At 45.1% G+C, this 24,561-nt stretch overlaps 2 protein-coding genes across 3 annotated transcripts in view; one reads left to right on the plus strand and one right to left on the minus strand.

Moving 5' to 3' along the window:
* The window catches only part of LOC121432556 (phosphofructokinase, platelet), a 63,726-nt gene extending 43,667 nt beyond the window's left edge, over positions 1-20,059 (plus strand). Inside the window, exons 15-22 of one of the 2 annotated variants that reach the window (XM_041630580.1) lie at positions 1,231-1,318; positions 7,071-7,223; positions 11,685-11,849; positions 13,127-13,188; positions 13,632-13,743; positions 15,958-16,057; positions 18,886-18,988; positions 19,616-20,059. In XM_041630580.1, coding sequence (XP_041486514.1) covers positions 1,231-1,318; positions 7,071-7,223; positions 11,685-11,849; positions 13,127-13,188; positions 13,632-13,743; positions 15,958-16,057; positions 18,886-18,988; positions 19,616-19,772 — 940 coding nt within the window. In that variant the 3' untranslated portion in view covers positions 19,773-20,059. Of the gene's footprint in view, positions 1-1,230; positions 1,319-2,066; positions 2,220-7,070; positions 7,224-11,684; positions 11,850-13,126; positions 13,189-13,631; positions 13,744-15,957; positions 16,058-18,885; positions 18,989-19,615 lie in introns of both variants that reach the window. The other variant, XM_041630579.1, reaches the window with a different exon arrangement.
* A 931-nt stretch (positions 20,060-20,990) lies between these two features.
* Positions 20,991-24,561, minus strand: part of Pitrm1 (pitrilysin metallopeptidase 1) — a 30,537-nt gene continuing 26,966 nt past the window's right edge. Inside the window, exons 24-27 of the mRNA XM_041630820.1 lie at positions 23,513-23,638; positions 22,425-22,570; positions 21,503-21,605; positions 20,991-21,383 (exon numbers count right to left, since the gene is read on the minus strand). Coding sequence (XP_041486754.1) covers positions 21,290-21,383; positions 21,503-21,605; positions 22,425-22,570; positions 23,513-23,638 — 469 coding nt within the window. The 3' untranslated portion in view covers positions 20,991-21,289. The remainder of the gene's footprint in view (positions 21,384-21,502; positions 21,606-22,424; positions 22,571-23,512; positions 23,639-24,561) is intronic.

A 24,561-nucleotide genomic window follows, 5' to 3' on the forward strand; every position in this document is an offset into this window, starting at 1 on the left:
CGCTCAACCATCTGGATCATTTTCCTTGGTGCCACGGAATGGGTTCTTTGGATGGCAAAGCCCCAGTAGACTGAAGGTTATGCAAGCCAGGTGTGCTCCTTGTAACGGAACCTGAGCATCACTCTTTGGCTGTGTGGGAATGAGCTGACAGCTGGAGACACTTGCTGCAGATGCCCAGTTTGCCCCTTGGACATATGCATTTGTTTGTTGCAATTTTCTATATTCTATTTCCATATTCCAATAGCTTCATCTTAAACTTACATTTGTTTGCCAGCAGTATAAGTACTTCATTTTCTCGTTTAGGCATGAAAAGTACATCGGGGTGGTTTTCAGATGAAATACTAGAATCAGGTGTGAGTCACTTTCCTTTGCTTAGTGATGTCCCTGCCGACCGTGTCTTTGGAAATAGGTGACAGTGTAGAAGGGGAATGTAGGTGGATGTGGTTTTGAAAGAAAGTAAATTGATGTATATGCATATACATAGCATACATTAAAGGAAATATTTATCAGTTAACATATTATATATTATCATATTATTTATATACACATAAATATATAAAAATATATTATATTATATATACACACATATACATATGCACATGCATATATTTTGGAAAATGGAAATTTCTATGTCAACAATTGCTATTGATATCATAAACTATTGTATATTTTCTTTTTTCTCATGAGCCAGTGCAATTGTTTTGGCTCTTTTGAGTTGGGGTCTTAATGTGTAGCTCAGTCTGGTCTGGATTTCACTATGTCTCCTGGAGCTCAGACTGGTCTTGAACTCACCAATCCTGTTTCCACCTTGAGTGTTGAGATTCTAGGTATGCAGCGCCACACCTTGTGGAGGCAGCATAAGTCCTCTGGGGTAGCATTATTTCTGTCTGTCTGCCTATATTTGGTGGATTGGATTAAATTCAGTGCTTTGCACATGTTAGGCAAATACTTTACCACTGAGCTAAGTCCCCAGTTCTCCTGCTTTTGCAAAAACGCTCTTTGGGGACCTAATATCTTGCTGTCCCTGCCTTTAGTGATCATTCTCCAGGACTCCGCTATCCTGGGTGCTGTCAACTGTGGAACCATAGGAAAGTAGCCCAACTGTCCACTGTACCTTTCATGCCACCGAGTTCAGACATAGGTGGGAGTTGGGAGACGAGACCCCCAACGGGTGGGTAGATAATCCCAGCATGTGGGTGTGCTCTCACCTCTGGTTCTGTCTGTCTTCAGCACCCTACCTGGAAAGCACTTGGAGAGTATTGCCGAACAGATGCGTTCCCACAGTATCAACGCCCTTCTAATCATTGGTGGATTTGAGGTACGTTGTTGTTTGTCTCACCGCCTGTTGGTTTTGGAGGTTTAACTTGTAGTCCCGTGTTTGTTTCACGTATATCTGGTCTTATTGACTGTTCCTCAGGAACCAGGATTTTAATACCCAACCTAGTAGCCCCGTAGTGCAGAACGGCAGATCAGTGAGATGTAGCACAAGCCTGGTCCGGTTCTGATAAAGCAAGTTAACCGCACTGGCACAAGTTTGACCAATCTACTGGGACTCAGTTTGATGCTTTCTGGTTTTGTTATCAACCTGGAGATATAATTCCATACTTTGCATTTGAAATACACTGATGATTTAGAAAGGAAGGTGGCTATAGGGTTAGTTTTTCTTTTCAGAATTTTTAAGAAGTCATATTGGACTGTAGTCCTTAATCACATCCTGTTCAATGGGGGTGAGTCTCACAAAAACCTTGATTTACTTAAAGACATGGAAGAACTTCACATAGCTAGACTCAAATTCTAAGTCTAGCTAAGAGAGTCATTTAGTCTTACTCCTGCTATATGCTAATACAGCGTCTCCTCTTTGTGCCTGGGCAGCTGCTTGTCCTTGTTTGTTCCCTTAACTCACCTGTGTTGATTTTTCAGTAGTCCCTGGTCTCCGTACTGTACCCTGTGCACCGTGGTGGCAGTAGTTCCCTGAGACTCTCCCACGCTCGCTCACTCCCAGGCACATACTGTCCACGTCCCCCTCTGTGTCCCTGGCCCCACAATCACACACACTTGTCTGACAGGCCTACCTGGGACTCCTAGAGCTGGCAGCTGCCCGGGAGAAACACGAGGAGTTCTGTGTCCCTATGGTTATGGTTCCTGCTACTGTCTCCAACAATGTGCCGGGTTCCGATTTCAGCATCGGGGCAGACACGGCTCTGAACACTATCACAGACGTAAGTGCGCGTGTTGCCAGCAAAGCAGGTGCAGCTGATGCTAACCCAAGGCCTGGACCCTTTTATCTACCAGGGCACTAGAAGTAGCCTTTTACCAGCTACTAGTTGGGCACTAAATATTTTTTTTCAGGAAAGCAAATTTTAAAAGTTCTTTTGGACTCTGAAAGTCCTTGATCTCGTTTACTCCACTCCAATTATTTCCAAGGGTCCTCCCAAGCAGCTGCTAGCCCGACGTTGCTCCGTTGCCGAGACCCGTGGAGTGACAGCTCACTCGAGCCCAAGCAGGGCTAAATCAGTGTTTTCTGATCTGATACTCAATGTAGTGTTTTCTAAGTTTTGACTGAATATGATTTCCTTTCAGCCTGTAAGCCTTTTATTGCACTTAAATCCTGTGTCCAACATTCTCTACTCTATGTTTAAGGGTAGAGATGGATGCTATTTTCTGAAGCACCTGTTGGCACGTCACTGGATTTTTGGCTATCGTTGCTTCCCCCTTTTTATAAATTGGCAATCTTAAGTCAAAAGTATTGATGCCTTTTTACTGTTTTTTCTCTTTGTAAAAAGCAAGTAACAAAATATACGCATTTCAGCGTTACATCTGTAAATTAGACTTGTTCGTTCCTTTGGGAGTTGAAGATCACTAAGTCAGAATTCCAACAGTTTTCATTAACTCTTAAGCCTTTTTTTCTTTTCTGGGAGAACTAATTCTTATGCATATTTTTGTAGGGTTTTGATTTTTCTTAAGCTCTTGACACCCGACTCATTTCTAGCCCTGGTAGATAAAAATCCCCATTGCTTTTCCCATATATCACAGAATGGTAAGTAACGCTTAACGCTGATTTCTTGCTTTTCTGAATTTTGGAAACGTTTCTGTTTAATGAGGCTCGTGCCTGGTGTGTCTTGGAGGCAATGTCCCTTCTGTTTACTTTCCATCACTAACTTCTCCTTCTGTGTTGCATGTGCTTCTGGTGACTGCTGCTATTGCTTTTGCTGTTGCTGTTGATGGATTCCGGCTCTTGACGGATCTTCCTCTGTGAATGGACAGAAGGGTGTCTGTCACAAAATGGATTGGGACCCAGGGCTTTGTGCACTCCAGATGCTGAATTACAGCCTACAGTTTACATAGGAGGAATTTGCAGGGGAAGCAATTGGAGTTTCTTCTTCACAAGCTCCTTGTCATCTAATTAGAAGTCCGCTTGCAGGTGCTTCTGACCAGTAGCCTGTGGGTGGCCTGTGCCCTAGAGCAGCAATGAATGTGGCCTAGCCAAAAAGAATCATGAAGGCATTTGAAATATTATGAGAATTATTTCTGCCAATTATTTTTGGAAACGGTATTGCATGATTCTTGAGTGTGAACTTTGTAGATGGCAGCATCCTGCCAAGACGGTGAAAGGTTGGACACTCTTGCATACTGTTAGTCACAGTTAGTGGGAGCCTCTGCAGATGCCATCCAAGGTGGGTATTTATCTCCTCGTGGATATCCAGTATGCACTGTCAGGCATGAAGGAAAGATTCTCTCTTTTTATTATAATTTCTCCATAATTATAACTTACGATTCTTAGCTCCCATGCTAATAATTGTTTTGTCCTAGACTTGAATATTTAATATACACATATTGTTGAAAATTTGAAACTCAAAATAGGAAGAAGGGAAAAAATTTACCTACTCCCTCTTTCTTTTACTTGCCTAAAAGAGATTTTGTGATGGTTTTTCTTTAATTTCTTTCTTTTTTTATTCATTTGAGTTTCTCAAAGCTAGTGGTAGTGCGTGAGAACGAACACTGAGTTGTGGGGAGGTAACCATTCCCGAGGTCTACAGGCTTGGTGGTGTGTGGTGCGTGGGTGTGGATGTGTGGTCTCTGTTGCTCATTGCTTTTGAGGTTCCAGGGAGCCGTGTCATCTTGGTTCTGTGATCTCAAGGTGGGTGACTGAAGCAGGGCCAGGAAAGATAACCTTAGTGAATGTTGCCGTCGCTCTGGAGAGCTGATAGCCGAGTGAGGACAAGGAAACCAGCCAGAGTCCATTCGTGTATCCTGGAGGTAAAGGGACTAGAATGTGAAGAGGTGTGAAGGCAAATGAAGGTTCATTTTAATAGTTGAAAGTTGGACCTGAATTAGGCTAACCTAAAAATGAGGGGAGGTTGACACTGTGTCTAGGAAAAGAGGATGTGAGGAGACTCTACCCAAAGCACCCATGCCTCCTGCTGCTGCATCTGGGAAGCCCCTGTACAGAGCGGGCAGGGAGCTGAGAGTAGTTGCCTAACCTCACTGGGTAACTTAAAGCAGGTGTTCTAAAGAACAAGTATGCACTAAGTCACCTGTTTCTCTACACTCGTCTGTTTCTAGAGGATAATAGCCTCTTCCAGGGCCCTGGAGAACATCCGAGCTTACCATTCATGGCTGTCTCCCAGAACCAACTGTTTCTTTAGGTTTGGGAAGTCAGGCACTTCTCAGCTTTGGGTGATTATATATCTAGTAGACAGCTGCGGTGATGAAGGACATTTTGTGTCATCAGAGGTAGGAGAGAGGAATCCCTAACATGGTCAGGCATGCTGTTCACTGCTTTACAGTCTTGGGGAGGGACAATTCTCACCACAGGGACAGGGACATATCAGTCTCAGAATGTCTGTCTTGTTGAGGTGAGCAAACCCGAGCCTCGCCAGTTGGGTTAAACAACGTCATTGCCATTGAGAACTGATCCTTGTCTTGGCTAATCGCTCCCCCCTTGCCAGCAATGATACTCAGGGATAGGAGCATCCCTTGAATGGATTTCAGTATCTGCAAGGTAATGGTAAGTTCTCTGGGTAACATCTCAAATCAGGCACTTCAGAAGTCTGGTGTTGCAGTGTTGGCTTTACAATGGGACTTGTTTTTATTCCTTACCATTGACACCAAGCTTTGTTCTAGTCAGAAAATACAACCAAAGCAAGTTAAGTGTGCGCTGCCACCAAAAGCCACAAAGGTGACATGACACAGCCCTGAGGATAGCCCTCCCTAGGTCCTTTTAACTGTGTAGCATCATCTTCTTTTGAAGTGTGTACAGTCAAAATGTCTACTGCAGCTTTATTGGTGTTTTAAAAATTGCTGTTGCTCCCTGCAGGATCTAGAAGCAAGAATGTTTGGATGGTTTCCTCAGTTTGCTGCTTTTCCTGGGTAGGGCTGGCCTCCGGCATTTTCCTTTCAGTTGATTAGAGAGGAACAGAAACAGAAGACAAATGCTGGGAAGAAAGCTCTTGCAGCAATAAAACTCTCACTATGTCAGAATGGAATTAAGCACTAACGCTCTCCATTGGCACCTGCCCTCCTCATATATCCCTGTCCCTACCCCACCCACAGGGAAGGCTGGGCTGCCAGGCACTCTGATTTCCAGCGGGAGGCTTTTCAATGACACAGCTTCTTTCTCTATAATGTATTCCTAATAAATATCTAGCTAAGATAGTTCTAAGCAAATGACAACTATTTCTTAGAAAATTCTGAGGAGTCTAGCAAATATGTCGGGGCACGGACCAGCAGGTTAATCCAGATTGCTTTGACATAAGGTACGATTTTGAATGCAATCAATTATAACAACCACAGCCTTAGCAAGAAACAGCTGAGCACTTGGAGAGCAGTGAAATGACTTCAGGCCAACTAGGGGTGGAGGTGGAGGGTTGGTTGTGTTGGGGATAAGGAAAAGCCTATCCCTGGCCCGTGCTGGCGACCCTGTCTGACCTTTAGCTGACCACTCTATGGACTAATTTACCCCAGGTCCTTGACCCACTGTTCAGAATCCTTGGAGCATACAGGTTTTTAATCTGAGGATGATTTGGTTGCAGAAAGAACATAACAGCATTCATTACAGCTGCCTTGTGGGGAGACAGAGTCCCATGCTACAGTCTTGCAATAATTATGCAGCAACCTATGATGATGATGATTATACTAAGAAAGATAAATAAGATTGATGGGTCAGACTTGCCGCCCACAGTGGTCTAAAAATACTCTGCCTTACTCTCGGGGCTGCCTGGATTTAGGAACTGTGGGTGAGTAGACCTGAATCCTCCTACTAACCTGGCTTGACTACCTGAGGTAGGCATTTGAAACCTCTCTACAGCAGCTAGGAGACTTCTTTACAACCAACTCCCAGATTTCTAGTTATCCTTCCGAAGCAGTGGCTGAGGTTCCAAATGAGCTATCTCGCTTCATGTAAGCACTGTCTAAGGCTCAGAAAGGTTGCCCCCCCCTCCAGGAGGGAAACAGGTATTTCCAGTGGGGAGCGGAGGGACCTGCAGGTAATGTAAAATGCATGTCTCTTTTCCTGTCAGTGGTTGGCGGTGGTGCAGTGACCCAGCTCTGCATTGGTAATGGCAGTCATTTGATGTCGTCCTTGCAGCCATATGCTCCTCCCAACACCCCACCCTCATCTAAAGAAGTGTTGGGATTGTCTTTGTGCTTAACCCCCCCCCCCCCCCCCACTTTGTTTTCTTTCTCCACCTCCACTGTAATGCCGAGAAAGGAGCAGCTGTTCCATCTAATGACTAACCTACGGTGCACCCCTGTCCCCTCGGCCTGATGCCTGCTTTGCTGCCTGCTTTGCACCACCTTGACTCTGCCACTTGTGTCTTCTTCCTGCGGGACAGGAAGGACAAGGTGGAGGGATACACCTTGTAGCCCGTGAAGAGTTCTGGCATGCTCTCCATCTGCTCAGACACCAATCCAGGCCTCTCGTGGGCTCTGCTGACCCAAGCGGACCAACTCCCTGCTGGTTACTTGGTTCCCACCTCCCTGTCATATCCCTGAAGTTACTGCCTTTTGCCCAGTGCCTTGGCACGTGATGTACTGGTACCCCTCTAACTGCCATGGCCCTGCTGCTTCAGGCTTTCCAAGCTGCGATCATGCTGGCTGATGGTCGAAACAGCCACGAGGAGTTTTGCATCCCGATATGCGTTTTGCCTGCCACTATTAGTAACAATGTCCCAGGCACAGATTTATCTGTCGGTTCTGATACTAGCCTGGATATGATTGTTGAGGTAAGAGACCTTCTGCTTCTACTTACATTTTGCTTCTTTTGCCTTAATGAGTTTTTCTTCTGCCCTAAGCCTGCCTGTCAGCTCCAATTTTCAACTTAAGGTCTTTAACATTTCCCTGTCTGACCTTAATTGGAAACTTTTTCAGAAGGAAGAAGCCAAAATGTATGTTTACCTTTTGGCCACATTTTTGATAACAGGATAGTGTTTCCTTGTTTTTCACGGTGAGCGCCTTTTCTTCATTAACTCAAGATAAAATGCTCGATGCGGGCCTCTCCGTAGTGTTTCTGTACATCTGAATACGAGAGCTGTGGACATCACTGCTGGAAAGGTCAGCTGCTTCTGTCCAAAGTCCCATTGTTAGGGTTGTGATGGCGGAGGAGAGTGAGAGAACAGGTCTCAGGAGAGAGCGCAGTAGATTGGATCTAGATACCCGGCAAGTAAGTATAAGAGCTCTCAGATTAAGCATGGTCAATATAACTGCTCAAACAAAGGAAGACCCAGGCCATTGCTTGGAAAGACTTCCTGGTGTAATGAGAGGCATGCCAGGAGACAAAGTCACTCTCTGAGAGGGAAGTGGCTTTACCTACCACACACTATGTGGGCAGATGGACCAGCAGGTGCTAGTGTCCACATTGAAACACAGGTAAAGAACTGAACACACTCGGTGCTGTTGAGAAAGGAGGATGTCTGCTTGCTCCCCAAGTCCTTTGCCGCAGGTAGTGGTTATACAGCAGCAGAAGGGATGGTAGTCAGGCGTGTGGAGTTAGTGTCTCACTGTGCTCAGCTCCTCCTAAGGGCGGCAAGCAGACCTCTGGCTAAAGACGTTCACATCCAAGCTGGTGCTAGAGCACTGGTTCTCAGGAATCGCATACCAGACATTTACATTATGATGTATAACAGTAGCAAAATTACAGTTAGGATGGAGCACTGGAACTAGTTTTATGCTTGGGAGGATCCCCACAACATGAGGCCCTGTATTAAAGGGCTGCAGCATTAGGAAGGTTGAGAAGCCCTGCTCTAGAGTTTGCAGAGAATTACAGCTGCTGGAGAGATTTCTTAGTTCTTTCTTCTAAGTTAAATTGCAGGAAAAGGGGGAGATGCCCAGTTGGGTCAAGCATCTGAATTTTCCACTAAGATCTTAGCATGGGACTTAACAGATTGCCATACTCTAGGCAATTTCCACTAAGATCTTAGCATGGGACTTAACAGATTGCCATACCCTTGAAACTTTTCTGTTGAGACCAGTGCGGAAGCTCCCCTGGTCTGTATTCAGACTTCTTTGGAGTTTAATTTCTTTGTGTGTTAAACAGACTCACAAACAAGCCTATCAATTGAACCCCAGTCATTGAATGCCTTAGGCCCAGGCACAACCCTGAGCTTTCCCTTCTAAACACCTCCATGGACAGATGATATCACAGGCAGAAGTCCTAGATGATCCAACATACATTAGCCTTTTGCCTTGGACACTGGCTTCACGGACAGGGAAATGAGGATCAGTCATTTCTCTGCCAGCACACAGCAGGACAGGATTTCCCTGACCCATTGCCTAGCTCCTTCCCTATCTGGCTACCGAAGTTCTTCAGTGAGTATTCAGAAGAAATACCTTCTCTTGGGTCAGGAGCCAAGTGGAGAGGGAAGCTCTTAACATGTAAGACACGACTGCCCCCACATTAAAAGTCTATTGGTTTCCTCCCTCCCTCCCTCCCTCCCTCCTTTCTTTCTTTCTTTCTTTTTTTTAAAAAAAAGCACTCTGTGATGAACTCAGCCTTACTGTCTTACCTTTTATTTACATTTTGGAAGGACAGTATGTGTAGCAGAGTGGTCATGATGTTTGAACTGCGACTTGACCTTCTTCCTCCAGCAGGACCACTCCCAGAGGCTCACCCAGAGGATATGCTACTCTGTGCCCTCGGAACTCCATGAACTTGGCTATGAGGCATTTGTTCTAGCGTAAGAGATGAGAACCACAAATGGTTACTGCCCTCAGCCAGAAGTCAGGGCGGCCCCTTAGCACATGGCAGATGGCATTGGTAGGCTGGCCCTTTCCATGTCAGTACTACTTTTAATAATTGAATGAGACATGGCTACGATGTCTTCCTATTTTCAGAAGAAGCTAATTGAAGTCCTCAGATGCAATCTGGGTAATGAGAGCATATAGGAAGAGCAGACCATCCCAAACACATCTTGTTCTTCCAGCCAGTGGCACACAGAATGCCTAGACTTTTCTTCCATGTCAGATATAGTCCAATCAGTTTCTTTTTGTTTCGTCAACAGTCCATCTGGATCAGAGCTAAGACATTTGTATAAATGGGCCTTGTGTCCAAAGGCCTCTTTCTTAGTAATGTTCTTGTATCATCAAGTGACTAGTTCTATGGATTAGTGGGCAATAGAATGGGCATATTGGGAAAAACTAAACTGGAAAAGTAGCTCATGTGGCTTTGCTCCCTGACTGGCCACCTGCCTTATCCCAGCCATGCAGATCTGCAGCTTTCCTCCCTGCAGGATGGCTCTGTAACAAAGACCACACAGTGGCCCTTTCAGTATTTGAATGTCCTAGAGAGAGGTTCAGTACAACATTGATCCTTCTTCCTTGGTTACATCTCTGTTGCCTGGGAATTGAGAGCTTCCCACCCACCAAAGCATATAGTAAATACTCTTGGGCAGGGGGATCTACAAGAGAAATTGCACACTCGAATGCTTTTCATAAAATCTGTGTTTGTTCTTAAGCATGGTCTCTTAAATGTAACTCAAAGTGATCATGTAAAAATGACCAGAGAGTTAGTGGACTTTGGTGCGAAGACTTACTTTCTGCTCCCCCTATAGATCTGTGGCTGTTACAGTCCCAGTGTCCCTTCTCCCATCATGCTGTCACTGTCCTCTTAGCTCTGGACTACTAACAGGCAGGGCAAGTAGCTCATGCACTTTTATTCAGTGTTGAGCATCTGCTGCGTTGCAGGCACAGCTGGCTGTGGAGTGGCATTATCCCATCCCAGGGTTCCTGTCCTTAAAAGAGTGGTACCCAGAGAGGAGGAAATACCCAAATCTAATATGCATACATTGCAAGAAGAGTACTGGGTGAAGAGAGTGAGGACACAGAATCACGAGGATCCCTACATAGGGACTGTCCAGTCCTGGAGGTCACTCAGTGTCTTCCTGAGGAAATGACTTTTTAACTGGGTCACAGGTCACAGCTAAGAGCAGGATGCAGTCTGAGTGAGCTTCCTATGGTCGTAATAAATGGCTGCACACATGTTGTATGGCCAGAGTACCATTTGCTCACGACTGTCTGGGGCAGAGGTCAGAGAAGTCACGGTGCAAGCTCCAGGACAGAGAGGCTGTTGCTATGTCTTCTAAATTTCTGACCTGCATCCTTGGCAGGCCAGAACCCCGACCTCTCTTGCGTCCTCTGAGCCAGCATTAAGTTTCTTGCTCCTTTGTCTAGTAGCCTGTTTCTATGTCCTGGCTTCCTTTGCTCCCTTTACAATGACACTCAAGGCTCTCTTAGATAATCTGGAATAATCCCATCTCAAGATTGTGTACTTACTTGTATAAGAGAAGACTCATGGCATTCCAGGGCATATGAATGGAATACCTTTGGGGGCTTCTATGCACAGTTCTTCACTGTCCCTGTGTATGACAGTCTCATGAAGGTTCAGAGAGCAGCATATCCCTGTGTTAGGACAGCAACTGGAGCTTGGAGTTGGACATGGTGATGGGAATTGGCAGGGCTGTGCATTCCATAGAAAGGCTTTAATGCATACTTAAAAGTTCAGTGCTGCAGGGTTTTGAAGAGGGCAAAGAACACATTCTGGTTGGATTGCATATACGGATGTCAGTTTGTAGGTACAGAACAGATACGGAGCAGAAATGAGTGGTATCTACACTGTTGTTGCATGTGTAAGGCGGTGGGTGGGTTCGTGTTTCAGTGTGAAACCTGATGCCATTACCTGGAAGATGTCTCTGGATGCCTTTGTCCAAGAAGCTGTTCTCTATGGACAGAGGTACCCTATGAAACACCCAAGCATATACCTAAGGTAAACCAACCTAATATCACAAAGAGTTTTTCACAACAAAACAAGATCAGAAAAGCAAAGATGGCATCCAGGAAACCAGGTAATCGACATTTCCTTGGGAATATAAATTCTACCAGCTAAGTATTGACTTGCAAAAATCCTTTCAGCGAGGACATATTCAGACAGAAAAGCAAGCGAGCTGACTTGGGTCTCCAGGGTAATGGCCCAGCCAGGCTCCCACCGCAGGTGATCACAGAGATTTTGACTCCCAGGCTGCACCTAAGCACTTTTTTCTACCGCTCCTCTCTGTACCCAATGCTTGCTACTGCACGCTCAGGTTTGGTGGAGGGACATGCAGCTCTTGGGGAGAGTAGGCCCTGGGCTAGTGCACGTGTGGCACTGGCTAAGATGCTGGATTCAAATGACGGATCTCCTTGTCTGTGGCCAGACGTGTGACCGAATCAAACAGTCGGCCAGTGGGACCAAGCGCCGGGTGTTCATCATTGAGACCATGGGCGGATACTGTGGCTACCTGGCTAACATGGGGGGACTCGCAGCTGGAGCCGACGCTGCCTACATCTTTGAAGAGCCATTTGACATCAGAGATTTACAGGTACGTCAATCCATGCTTGACTCCGAGAGCACCTCGTTTAACAGTGCCGAGTAAAGAGACCTTATTTCCTAAGGCTGGAGACGGTGTTGGAAAACGTGGCACACTGTTTGCTTTTCCGTTGTCATCTCCAAATTCAAATGCTTGGACTTGAGTCTTAGGAGCTCTCTGGATGGGTGGCCAAGACTACGAAGGCTTGAGGGTCCTTATTGTGTGTATTGATATTTTATATATATATATTGCCAGTATGTGTGTATTGAACACCTCATGGGCCAGAAGAGGGTGCCGGATCCTGAGTCACCATATGCTTCACCGAAGCTGAGAACAAAGGCTGGGTCCTCTCAAGACCTGAAAGTGCTCTTAAAGGGTCTTAACCTTCTCTCTCTCTCTCTCTCTCTCTGTTTATGTATGTGTATGTATTTTTAAATGGTCATTCTTTTGAGAAAGATGAAATGCTTTCCCAATGTTTAGTATAAATCACTTGCTTAATGGGACCTGGTGTTTTAAATTACATCTGTTAGGCCTATTGAAACTTTGTTTGTCACTGTCTTAGCTTTGTTTCCCATTCTTATGATAGAATACCCAGGCAAAAGCAACTTAGGGAGAAAGGGTTTATTTTGCTCCTAGTTCCAGGGTACGCTCTATCATTCCAGGGAGGCCAAAGCAGCTGGAACTTGAGACTGCTAGTCACGTGCTCAGTCAAGAGCACAGAGAGCAAATGCCTGTTTGTTAGCCATCCGCTAGCTATCTCTTGTACGTAGCTCAGAATCCCTTTCCTAGGGAGTGGTGCCACCCACAATGAGTGTGTCTTTCCTCCTCTGTTCACATAATTAAGCTAATCCTTCATAGCCACACCCACAGACCCAGCCTGATAGTCCAGAGACTCTTAGGTGGGTGTGGATTGTGATAGGTTGACCATGAAGACTTACCATTGAACTCATGAACATTAAAAAAGAAATGCATGTGTTAGGCAAATGTATAGAATAAGTATTTTAAGAGGGAAACTTATTTGGGGATGGGGGCCATATTCATTTACTAATAGATATGTCCAATAACATAGCCCCACCTCTTACACATTCCATGTTTATCTGGTTTACTATCAATGCCATCTTTTTTCCCATTACCCACTGTACTCTTGTGTACTGTAATACCCCCCAAACATTAAAGTCACAGAAGCAGCTGACGTGTTCATATTGATGTTACATTCTAGCACAAATGGTATTACAGCAGGTGCCCAGTAAGTGTACTGTCTGATGGACTAATACGACATTCTTTTCTAGTCCAACGTGGAGCACTTGACAGAGAAAATGAAGACCACCATCCAGAGGGGCCTGGTACTCAGGTAATGGGAAGGACTTCTGTTCTTTCGTTTTAGGTGAGGGTTCTTGGGCAGAAGCTGTCATGTGATCTAAACCCCAGCAGTAGCTTTCCTTTGCTGCTGATTCTATGAATGTTGAAGGAATACGGGTATAATTATTTATAGTTTGTTTTTTCTCTATAATCTACAAATTGTTGTTTTTCAAGACATCACCATTCATTTACTTCAGCCCTCCTGGCCTTTAGGAAGAAAGGGAAAAATATACTGAGACAGAGGAGGGGCAGAGATGCAGAGGGTTGGTGTGGGATGTGATGGCACACCCTGAGCCTCGAGTCGTCTGGCTGGTGTGGGATGTGATGGCACACCCTGAGCCTTGAGTCGCCTGGCTGGCTGGAGCTGTTCTCCGGAAAGCCCTCAGACTCTCTCTCCGGCCCTGAGTGAACTCGAATCCTTTACCTTTATTTCAGAAATGAAAGCTGCAGTGTAAATTACACCACTGACTTCATTTACCAGCTCTACTCAGAGGAAGGCAAAGGGGTGTTTGACTGCAGGAAAAATGTGCTGGGCCACATGCAGCAGGTAGGCTGTGATCCCTGCGCCTCCAGGGCTCCCCTTTAGATGGTGCTGTTCTTTGAGAAGTGAGCATGAGTAAATTCTGAAATTGTTGATTATTGTAAGTATCATATATATATATTTTCAAGACAGGGTTTCTCTGTAGGTTTGGAGCCTGTCCTGGAACTAGATCTTGTAGAACAGGCTGGCTTCAAACTCAAAATCTTAAGTCATGTCAAATGCCATGATCTTTAGGATTCTCTGTCTTCTGTGATATCCGGGGTTTATGGGAAATGCTCAGTTGCTCTTCTCATGGTCCTGATCAAAAAGCTGAGAAAAAGCAGCTTAATGGAGGAAGGATTTATGTGGGCCAACAGTTAAAGGGGCTAGAGCAATCATGGTGGGAAAGGTATGGAGGAAGGAGTCTGGAGGCAGAGGGCAAGCAGGAAGTGGGGTGAAGCGAAGAGACATCAGCTGAGCTTCCTCAATGACAGACTTCCTCCAGTTAGTCTATCTCAAGCTCCACCCCCAGTAGGGGGCCAAATGTTCTAAGGCGTGAGCCTTTAGGGGAAGATTCCATACTCAAACCACAGCAGGAGTTTTAAGGGGAAAACAATCAGCTTCTGTGTAGACAAGAAGTAATACTCTGATTATTTTGTTGAAGTAAATATCAGCATTTCATAAGGTGGGATATGAGGCCGTGGCATTTATTTGACACTTTCGCCAAATCAAGATCATTTGGTGATACAGAAGTACTTCTCTACCTCCAGCATAATGGCAATTTTTTTCTTTGTCTTTTTAAAAATATTCTCGATTTATGAAAAATGAGTGTGCCTAGGTGACAAGACTGGAGGTCAGCCTGGGATTCAGTAGTCCCATTGTTCCTTATTTGCTGACCTGTGTGCAATATAGGGAACTTTTTATCATCATTCGTGTGTGTGTGTGTGTGTGTGTGTGTGTGTGTGTGTGTGTAACTCATGTATGTATATGTACTGTGGTGGTTTAGGTATGACCCCCACAGACTCAAGTTTGAATGATTGGCCTGTCATTCAATAGAGTAGCACTATTGGGAGGCGTGGCCTGAATGGAGGAAGTGAGTCATTGTGAAGGTGGCCTTTGAGTTCTTATATATGCTCTAGCCACACCCAGTGAGTGAGACGGTTCACTTCCTGTTGCCTATGGATTAAGATATAGAACTCTCAGCCCTTTCTCCCATACCATATCTGCCTGCATGTTACTCTCCATTGATGATAATGGACTAAACCTCTGAACTGTTAGCTAGCCCACAATTAAATGTTTTCATTTCTAAGAGCTTCTGTGGTCATGGTGTCTCTTCACAGCAGTAGAACATTGACTAAGACATGCACCCTTTCTTTTTTTCTGGTATGGATGTACATGTTTGTCTATTGTATGAGGAGGTCTAAGGTTGACAGCAGGAGTAGCCATGATGGCTCTTCCACATTATTCATTGAGGAAGTCTCAATCAAATTCAGAGATCACTGATAACTGCTATTTGCTAGTCAGTGAAGAGAGCCACTTGAGGGAACTTTGAAGCCAGAAGCCACTAACTTCCTTCAAAAGGTGAACTCCTGAAGTTATGATGAGTAGGAATATGTGCCCTCTCATTTCTGTGAGTCCACCAATTTTTATCAGTAAAGAAAGTTTCCACTCATCCCAGATCTTACTGGGCTGGGAAGATGACTCTGCAAGAATGAGAACCGGGATTTGAACCTCCAGCACCCGCGTAATAAGCCAGGCATGGCTGCACTTGCCTGTAATCCCAACACTGAGATAGACAGACGGAGAAAACTAGCCGGCGAGGCAGCCTTACCTAAATGGGGAGCTTCTCATTGTGTGAGAGACCCCGTCAAGCCAATTGTCGGAAAGCCAGAGGTAGCCACCTGGTGCCTTGTCTGCCTACTGCATGTTGACATACAGATGAGCACAGCTGCATTCGCACATGCCTGTACCACTCAGAGAGAGAGAGAGAGAGAGGCAGGAAGATGATAGCTTCCTTATTTAGTTGAGAACACCGCAAGGCTGTATGGCAGGCTGAGGTGAGGCTCCAGGACTTGCAGTCCTGTTTTCCTTCTTGTCCTCTCTATGTAAAACCAAGCCACATTCGCAGATTTGTAGTTCTGAACAGCACATGGATCTTGTTAAGTTATGGTATTATTTATTTTTAAAAAATCTAGAGAAATTGCTGTATGATTTATATTTCACATAACTTGCCCACCACAGGGGGGATCACCTTCTCCATTCGACAGAAACTTTGGAACCAAAATCTCTGCGAGAGCGATGGAGTGGATCACAGACAAACTGAAGGGGTCCCAGGGCACAGGTAGGAGTCTGTCGGGAGAATGGATGCGCAGCGTGAGGTGCCTCGGCTTCCTCACTGGGAACCCTGTGTTATCAAAGCTACGGTGTCTTTCCTTCTCCTATAAATCTGCCATCGAGATGCCCAGCATACTGTCTTATCTTTCCTTCGTGTGCGTACTGAATACCATTTATAACTTCTCTAGGTTATAGTGAAACATTATTAATAAAAATTAACGTTTTGTTTCTGTTGTTAGCAACAGGTGACAAGTAGTTTGGTAGCATTCTTGTTATTCAGAAGATTGCCGGGCACACACTGCTCACCATTAGCAAGAATGGTGTATAGCAAGAATACTGTAAAATGTAACTTTTATTTATTTCTGTGGTGTCATGAAGCACGGTCAGGATCTCTTTATTTAGGTTATCTAACAGTTGTTCATTGATTTGATTCACAGGCAACTGTATAATTGGGTGGGAAATATGAGCAACTGACTGGGAAGGCTGTCCTATTTTCCTTCTTAAGACCCTAAATATTAGTTTTTGATGTTTTTATTCTGTCATACAGTACTTCCTGATGACAGTTTTCCCTCCCTCCACTTCTCTCAGGCTCCCCTCTCCTCCAGATCCACTCCTTCTCCATTTCCCTTCAGAAAAGAGCAGGCCTCCCAGGGATATCAAATGAACGTCGCATAACACAATACAGCAAACTAGGCACAAACCCTCGTATCTAGGCTAGGTGAGGAACCCAGTAAGAGTCCCAAGAGTAGGCAAGAATCAGAGATGCTCCCACTCCCACTGTTAGGAGTCCCACAAAAGCCAAGCTAACAACCATAACGTATATGCAGAGGACCTAGCGCAGACTCACACACGCTCAGGAATTGCTGCTTCAGTCTCTGTGAGTCCTCATGAGCCCCGCTTAGTTGATTCTGTAGGCCATGTTCTCATGGTGTCCTCTGTCCCTTTGGTTCCTACAGTTTTTCCTCCCCCTCCTCTTCAGGATTCCCTGAGCTCTAAGGGGAAGGATCTGATGGAAATTTCTGACTTGGGTTCTCGCTCCACCTAACGTCTGGCTGCGGGTCCTAAATATTGTCTTTCTTCAATATCTTATTTTCTCCTAAAGAGGCAACCTTGGGATTTTGTAAGAACCATTCCTATGATTTCTTCAAGAATTCTAGAATGCCACTATGAAGTGAATACACCTTCATGGTGTAATCTGGCTCGGCTTTCTAGGTTGTATGAAGGAAGGGTGTCCTTCTTTCTCTACTTCTGGGATGGTCTTGTTCACACACTGATGAACACACACGATAAAACTGAACTGCTCAGACCAACTAACGCTTCAGGTGTCTCCAAATCGCTTGACTCGATATGCTGTAGTGTCTGGGGGTCTGTCCCTCTCCCACACCCACCCAGATGCATGCTCAGCGCAGGCTGCCAGCAAGTCTCAGCAGTCCTTTGCTCTCTCACAGGCACCCTGGTTTCCTTTGCATCCACCCGGCCCATGACTGACACCCAGACTTCTCAGATGTGGCAATGCTTTGGTGTAGGACACTTGTTTTGGTGATAGAAACCATGTGCCAGCTGTTTCCCCACTGGTATTTTCCATGGGGTCATGTTTGATACTGAGGGGGGGATGGGGCAGTTTCCTCTACACACACAGTCTGTGTGACATGGGAGTTTAGCTTGCAGGATGTTTGGTAGACCCTTCCTGTGAGACCATCTGTCAAAACCTCCAGTTTCCTTTGTGGAAAGATTTGAGTGCGACATGGATTTCATTCACGCTCAATGAAACAACACACTTTCTTTGATAACTTTTGGGACTTACATTTTCTAGGACAGTTTAAAATCATTTACATTATCAAAACTTTGCATGAAACTTTTTGCACCATTCCCTTTTGAGGCCTGCATTCCTAGATCCCATTCCCTTTTCAGAATGGCTGTTTGTGCCAGGGTTTTGGCACCCTCTCCCCTCAGGCTTCTCTATCAGTCACCTAGGTGTGTCCTCATCAGAACAGACCCACACAGTGACCAGCATGTGGGTTACAAAAGTGGCACTCTACAAAATGGATATATATATAGTTCCAACCGACTTGTAGTATTTTCGAAATCCTGACTGGCTTTTTTTCTCCTGATAATTTTTCTACATCACTTCATACTCTTGTATTCTTTCTTTCTACCTAGATTTCCTTTCCCAGTTTGTCCTTGAACATTTACTATTAAAGTGAAATCTTCTTGCAACTTGAGCCACCATGTGGTTGCTGGGAGTTGAACTTATAACGTTTGGAAGAGCAGGCAATGCTCTTAACCTCTGAGTCTTCTCTCCAGCCCTCTTCTTGCAATTTGAGCATATTTTCTTATTACACTATTTAGTGAATTAAATACTTGACAAGCATTCTATAAAATGTTCCTTTCCAGGAACCTCTCCGACTAGTAGCCCGTATCTGGTAGGTGTACTGTATGTAGGTGGGAGATAGGTAAAGGGCTCCTCTTTGGGTGTGTGCCATAAAGAAGACCCCAGCACAATCTAGGCCTCTTTGTACCCGATCCTGGAGGAACCTTAAAGGGACAGAGCTCAAAGACCAGAGCTGTGTTGGCAGTCTGGGAAGGACCCTGGTCATATAGGTCTCCTTGAGAGACTGGACAGCTGTTTCTTAGGAATACTCCACACCCTCCCTGGCTTGGCACTGAGTGAGCACTCCTGAGAAGGCCTCTGAAGAGCTGCACTTCTCTCCTTGATATCCAGATATGGTCTCTGGTGGTTTCTCTCCCTTTGCTGTCTTGTCTCTCCTAGGCTATGAGATATGCTCACCCAGTATGCTGAGTATCTTTTAGATTTCTTATTTTAACTTTCCACAGGGAAAAAATTTGTTAGCGATGACTCCATTTGTGTCCTGGGAATAATCAAAAGAGACCTTCTGTTTCAACCAGTGGTGGAATTGAAGAAAGAAACGGATTTTGAGTAAGTAAAAAATGTGCCTTACCTCAAGCTCTTGAGAAGGAATGAGAACTAGGAGCTGTGAGGGCAGATCACCAGTGCTACCCTGGCTACTGTATGCAGCTCACTTACTGACCTGTTTTAGGTAATCTATGAGCTTTTTCTGGTGTGGCCTACAATCCCAAGACCTCAAGGCTGTTTTAGGGGAATTCTAAATTCAAGGTCAGATCGGACAACATGGTGAGACCTTACCTCGAAACACTAAACATATAAAGAGCAATTGTACCTAGCTGTGTAGGGCACTACATTCAATCTCCAGTAATACACACACACACACACACACACACACACAGACACACACAGACATACACGCAAAGACAGACATGAACGTATACTCACACACACAAACACACATATACTGGGTATGGTGCAATACTTTCATCTTTTTTAAGGCCACCCTTAAGTAAGACCTTGTTTTGAAATTAAAAACAGTTGCCATATCACCCCAAATTTATTCAGATTACTGCACTATAAAACCAGGCTCATCTTTTTTGGGGAGGCTTTTCAAACAGCTCCCAGCAGCCTGTAGCAGTTGGGAGTTGTCTTCAGTACAAAATGTAATACTTGATGGCTGACCTGTTTTCCTGCCAGGCACCGGATCCCCAAGGAGCAGTGGTGGCTGAAACTGCGGCCTCTCATGAAGATCTTGGCCAAGTACAAGGCGAGCTATGATGTGTCTGATGCAGGCAAGCTGGAGTCCTTGGGACACCACCATGCCATCTCCCGTGGAGAACCGGCAGCCATCTGATCAAGCATGCTATCACCTGACCTACACACTTGTCTAGGGAAGCCTGTAATGTTCCCCAGGGACCATGCTTTTTGTAACATAGTTATTTATCAGCACTTTATGCAAGTATTGTTGACCGGGTATTGTCAGCAGATTGTCAGAGCACCACTTGCCATAATCATCGACTCATCAGAGCCCGAGAAAGGAAACCCAGCCCCATGTGCTTGATCCAGTGTCTGTTTTCTACTGTACGGGGTACTGTCTTGTGCTTTACCATGTGTCTTGTGGAATTAAACGTTTGGCTACAACTTCCATGGTCCTTTATTGTTTCTTGTTTATTTATTGTTTTCAGTAGTTCATTGTTCTAAGTAGGAGCCTGAAATCTCAGGGTACTTTTTCCTGGCCAAGGGTTTCCTCAGCAGTTTTATGGACAGAGGTTAGAAAAGTCTCCTTAGATACCCCGGGGCAGGTACAGATAGGGACTAAGCCAACAGAGTCTTGAGAGGAGGGGAAAGAAGACGCTGTGATCGACACCAGCTGTGTGCCATTAAGCGAACATTGGGCACTCCTGTAGGCTGTACTGAAAGGGATGGGTCAGAGCAGGAGTTTGATCCCCAGGACACATTAATAATAATTAAAAAAACTAGGTGTAATAGCATGTACTAGCAGAGACAGACAGATCTCTGGTGTGCTGGCTAGTCCTAACCTGCTCAGTGAGCTCCAGGCCAGTGAGAGACCCTGTCTCAAAATACAAAACAAAACATGGTAGATGATGCTTGAAGGAAACCACAGTAAGTCTTCTCTTGACCTCCACATGCATACGTGTGCAGATTATCTTCTCTTTCCTCCCCTCCCTCCCTCCCGCCCTGTCATGCTCTTTATTACACCCCCCCCCCCCCACACACACACACACAGTGCTGGGTCTGGGACTTTGACACTGATGATCATACAGGTGGAGAACATTAACTCCGGGTTTATGATTTTAGTTATTTACACGTACATCACTAAATTCATGTAGTGGGACATCAGATGCCCAGAAACAAGTTACAGATGGTATGAGACGCTCCATGGGTTCTGGGAACCTAACTCTGGTCACCTGAAAGAGCAGCAAGTGCTCTTAGTTGCTGAGCTATTTCTCCAAATGAGTATTTATTCGTTTGTTCTTCTTTTTGTAAAAGAATGAAGGCCCAAAAACTAATTTTAAAGTAGTAAAATGGTTAAAATAATGACTAAAGCCCAGGTAGGTCAGAGGTGACTTTTATTCTCAAAATAAATGTTCTAGGCTTAGTAACATTTCAGAACTTTAATTTGTTCACTTTTGCCATTTAATGCATGATAATGTCAATGAATTTCTTCGTCACAGTATTTTCTGAAGGTTTTGCCCAACTTGTAAGTTGATAGACATCTTTGGTCAGATTTTTAATATATCTATGATTTTTAGAACAACAAAAAATAAACCAGCAACCCTTGTGGTTCAGAGGCTCAGTTTTTAAGAGCCTCTGATTTCTTAAAGGAGACTCGGAAATATGCGAAACTCATTATCTTACGATCCATGATGGGTCTTTGGCAATTTTTGGGTTCTCTGGTCCGAGTATAGCCAGGCTGTGTGTGCTCTTCCCGATGCCAAGGTACCTGCAAGGAAGATGGCACATTGGACCGTTCTCTAGTTTTTTCGTGGTCAACAGGAAGCCTCACCTTTCTGAGTTTCCCTTCCCCCAGATAACACAGGAAGCCAGGGCACACATACTCACTTATGGCTCACAGAGGTGAGTTTGTCATGGCTGACAGCAAACAGCTGTTCCCGGTAAGCCTGCTTTATCTCATCCGAGAGGCCATACAAGAAGTGGTCCATTCCTGAAAATTAAAACCACCAGTATGGCTGGGGAAATGGCTTGCACAGGGGCCTTTGTGCTCAAAATATAGTGGGACACTCATGCCACTTAATGGTGTGTTCTTCAACCAAAAAGGTTACAAGTGCAAGAGAGATTCAACTTGATATCCACCTCTATAAAACGGTACCGAGCCCATTATAGACTCCCTTTCTCAGAGTACGGATGAAGAGTCAGTATAGGTCACATGGGTAACAATACTACAAAGAAAAGCAGCATTGAATAACAATGTGGCCAGTCTTGTGCTGTGTCAAAATGCCTTCCTTTACTCAAACTAGCTATAGGATCCCCTGGGAGCTAAGTTACGAGCAGGTGTGAATTGCCAGAGTCAGATGCGAAGACCCAAACCCAGATCTTCTGCTAGAGCAATAACCACGCTTCATTGCTGAGCTATCTAGTCAGCTCCACTCACCTTGGTTTTTGGGACAGGGTCACCCTCACTAGCCTAGAGCTCACCAAGTAGGGTTTGCTGGCTGTCTGACCAGTGAGCCTCAAGGATCTACCTGTCCCCAACTTCCCTGTGTTAGGATTAAGAAGTACCTACCACTATGCCTGAATTTTTACATATTTCAACTCAGGTCTGAACTCTCGCTTAACAAGTACTTTACTGGTGGAGGTGTTTTTAAGGTCAGTGTTCAGGAGGTCAAAGGACAGAGATGGGAGACTCTGAAAGAACATAGCTGCTACTGTGTTTCATTCATGTGAGTCAGACCCATGACTAAGAAAACTGTCTGGAATTCTGCCCCAGGAAACTATGCACGCAGGTTACCGGCCCCTGAAGTACCTTTAGCCGATGGGGCAACAGGAGAATCCACAGCGGAGAAAACAGAAAGCTTGGCTTCATCAATGTCCTGCTGGGTGAACTTTCCAGACTTAGCCCAGTCTACAGCCTTCGCAAAAGACTGGAGGGTTTCTATGGAGTTTGGATCCCTGGAAACCCGAAAGAGCCAATACTGAAGCATTATGTCAGGGGGAGCTATGATAATCATGTTAACAGCTTTAGTTTTTTTTTTTTTTTAAATCTGATAGTCTACACTCTACACAGCCCACTGACAGAGCATTGTCTCTGGGGAATATAAATTGATAAAATAACACCTCACAGCACACACCTTATTTAATACCACAGTCACCTGCTTACCCCACTGCTCGACTGTGACTTTGTCTAGAGAGGAAGGCACATGGATGGTGGCGTGTCAGGAATACTGAGACTTTATAGAAGAGCCGTGGAAAAGGTACACATTCAACCAGTCCCTGCTTCCCCAGGACAAACCCAGAATCGCCCAGAAATGAGTGAGAGTTGGGGGATTTCTGGAGTACTTTCTTGTGTCTAAATCTCCTCTTAGCTCTTTAAGCTCACCACCAAGGTCCTGAAGACTTGTCACTGAAACGCTCCCTGCCTGCAGTTCTGGGGTAGAGTCAGGACAAGGACAACGGCATCAGTGGCAAGGCCTTGTTTTTAGCACGTTGGCATACAAGGCTTCAGGAAACAGTGCCTGAAACACTAACATTTACAGAAAATTCTAGTCTCACAACAGTCTCCTCCCTGTGCAAACCCAACAGAACCATATCTTGATTAGGTTTCTACAACAGAAGTACATTCAGAAGCCACTGACTGCATTCTACCAAAACATTCTGATTAGAAAGCGAGAATTTTGTCTAATGTAAACGATGCAACAACACAACTCTTCCACCACTGTGTCTGATCCTTGCTGCAAGAAAGTCACAGTTCGGTGGCTCAAGAAGGGGACCAAACAAACAGACGTAACCTTCATTGCGTCAATGTTCACATGGAATGGTGACACTCTGTGTGAACAGAGCCAGTGGCTGCAATGTGGGTGCTTTCACATGAAACAGGACAACTCAGAAACTCGCCTGTAAGAGTAAAGTGTGAAAATCCCACTGTGGCTGAGTTTAGCACCTCCACCATAGGCACCCCCCTTTTCTCGGATTTCTGTATGCAGGAATTTCGCTGTCATTAAACGGGCAAGGATCTTAAGACTGAAAAGAAGGAAGCAAAAAACAAGTTAGAGCATGACTCATAGAAAGTATAACATTAAAACCAATGCCAAGAAATGGGGTGGACAACTGAAAAAGAAAATAAAGTCTGGTTAGGCTGTAAGGCCATAGGCAGGGGTCCTTCTTCCAAGGCAGTCTGCCTTCTCTATCTGGTGTGGGAGGTCCTTTCGTCTATGTGTTGCTTTTATTGGTCAACGAATAAAGAACTGGCTTGGCCTATGGCATGGGAGGAGAAGGGCAGAGTCAGAGAGAAGCCATGGAGCCACCGCCAGAGTCAGACATCGCTGAAACTTTGTCAGCAGGCCACGACCTCGTGGTGATGCACAGATTAATGGAGATGGGTTAAATTAAGATGTAGGAGTTAGCCAATAAAAAGCTAGAGCTAATGGGCCAAGCAGTGACTTAAATAATATGGTTTCTGTGTGATTATTTTGGGTTTAAGGCTGGAAACCAACAAGAGTCTCTCTCCTCCAACATCTATCAGCGAGCCCCTTTCTGATCTTCTGCGGTATGGCAGAGCACAGAGCCTAACCATTCCTCAGAGGAATCTAGAGCTGCCCTTCAGAGGCCAGCCTGTCTTTCTCCCTGTGGATCTGTCCCTCTGCAGGACTCCTAGGGTATCTGCCACTTTCAAAATGTTCTTGCAACTCTCCTATGTTGCACACCAGGCCGTCAACTTGAGGGGGCACATATGTGAAGGAGTTTCTAGACTGAGTTTACTGAAGTGATAAGACTGGGCCTGAACATGGGCGGCATCATCCCTGGGCTGAGGTCCTAGACTGTGTAAAAAGGAGAGTGTGAACTGAGCACCGGCATTCACTGCTCTCTGCTTCCTGGCTGTGGGCACAGTATGAGCTGTCTTAGGGTCCTGCTGCCATGGCTTCCCCATCCTGATAGAATGTAGC

This window comes from Microtus oregoni, unplaced genomic scaffold (assembly GCF_018167655.1).
Source record: "Microtus oregoni isolate MIOR12 unplaced genomic scaffold, Mior012 000035F_ref0000213, whole genome shotgun sequence".
In the NCBI taxonomy this organism is placed as follows: domain Eukaryota; kingdom Metazoa; phylum Chordata; class Mammalia; order Rodentia; family Cricetidae; genus Microtus; species Microtus oregoni.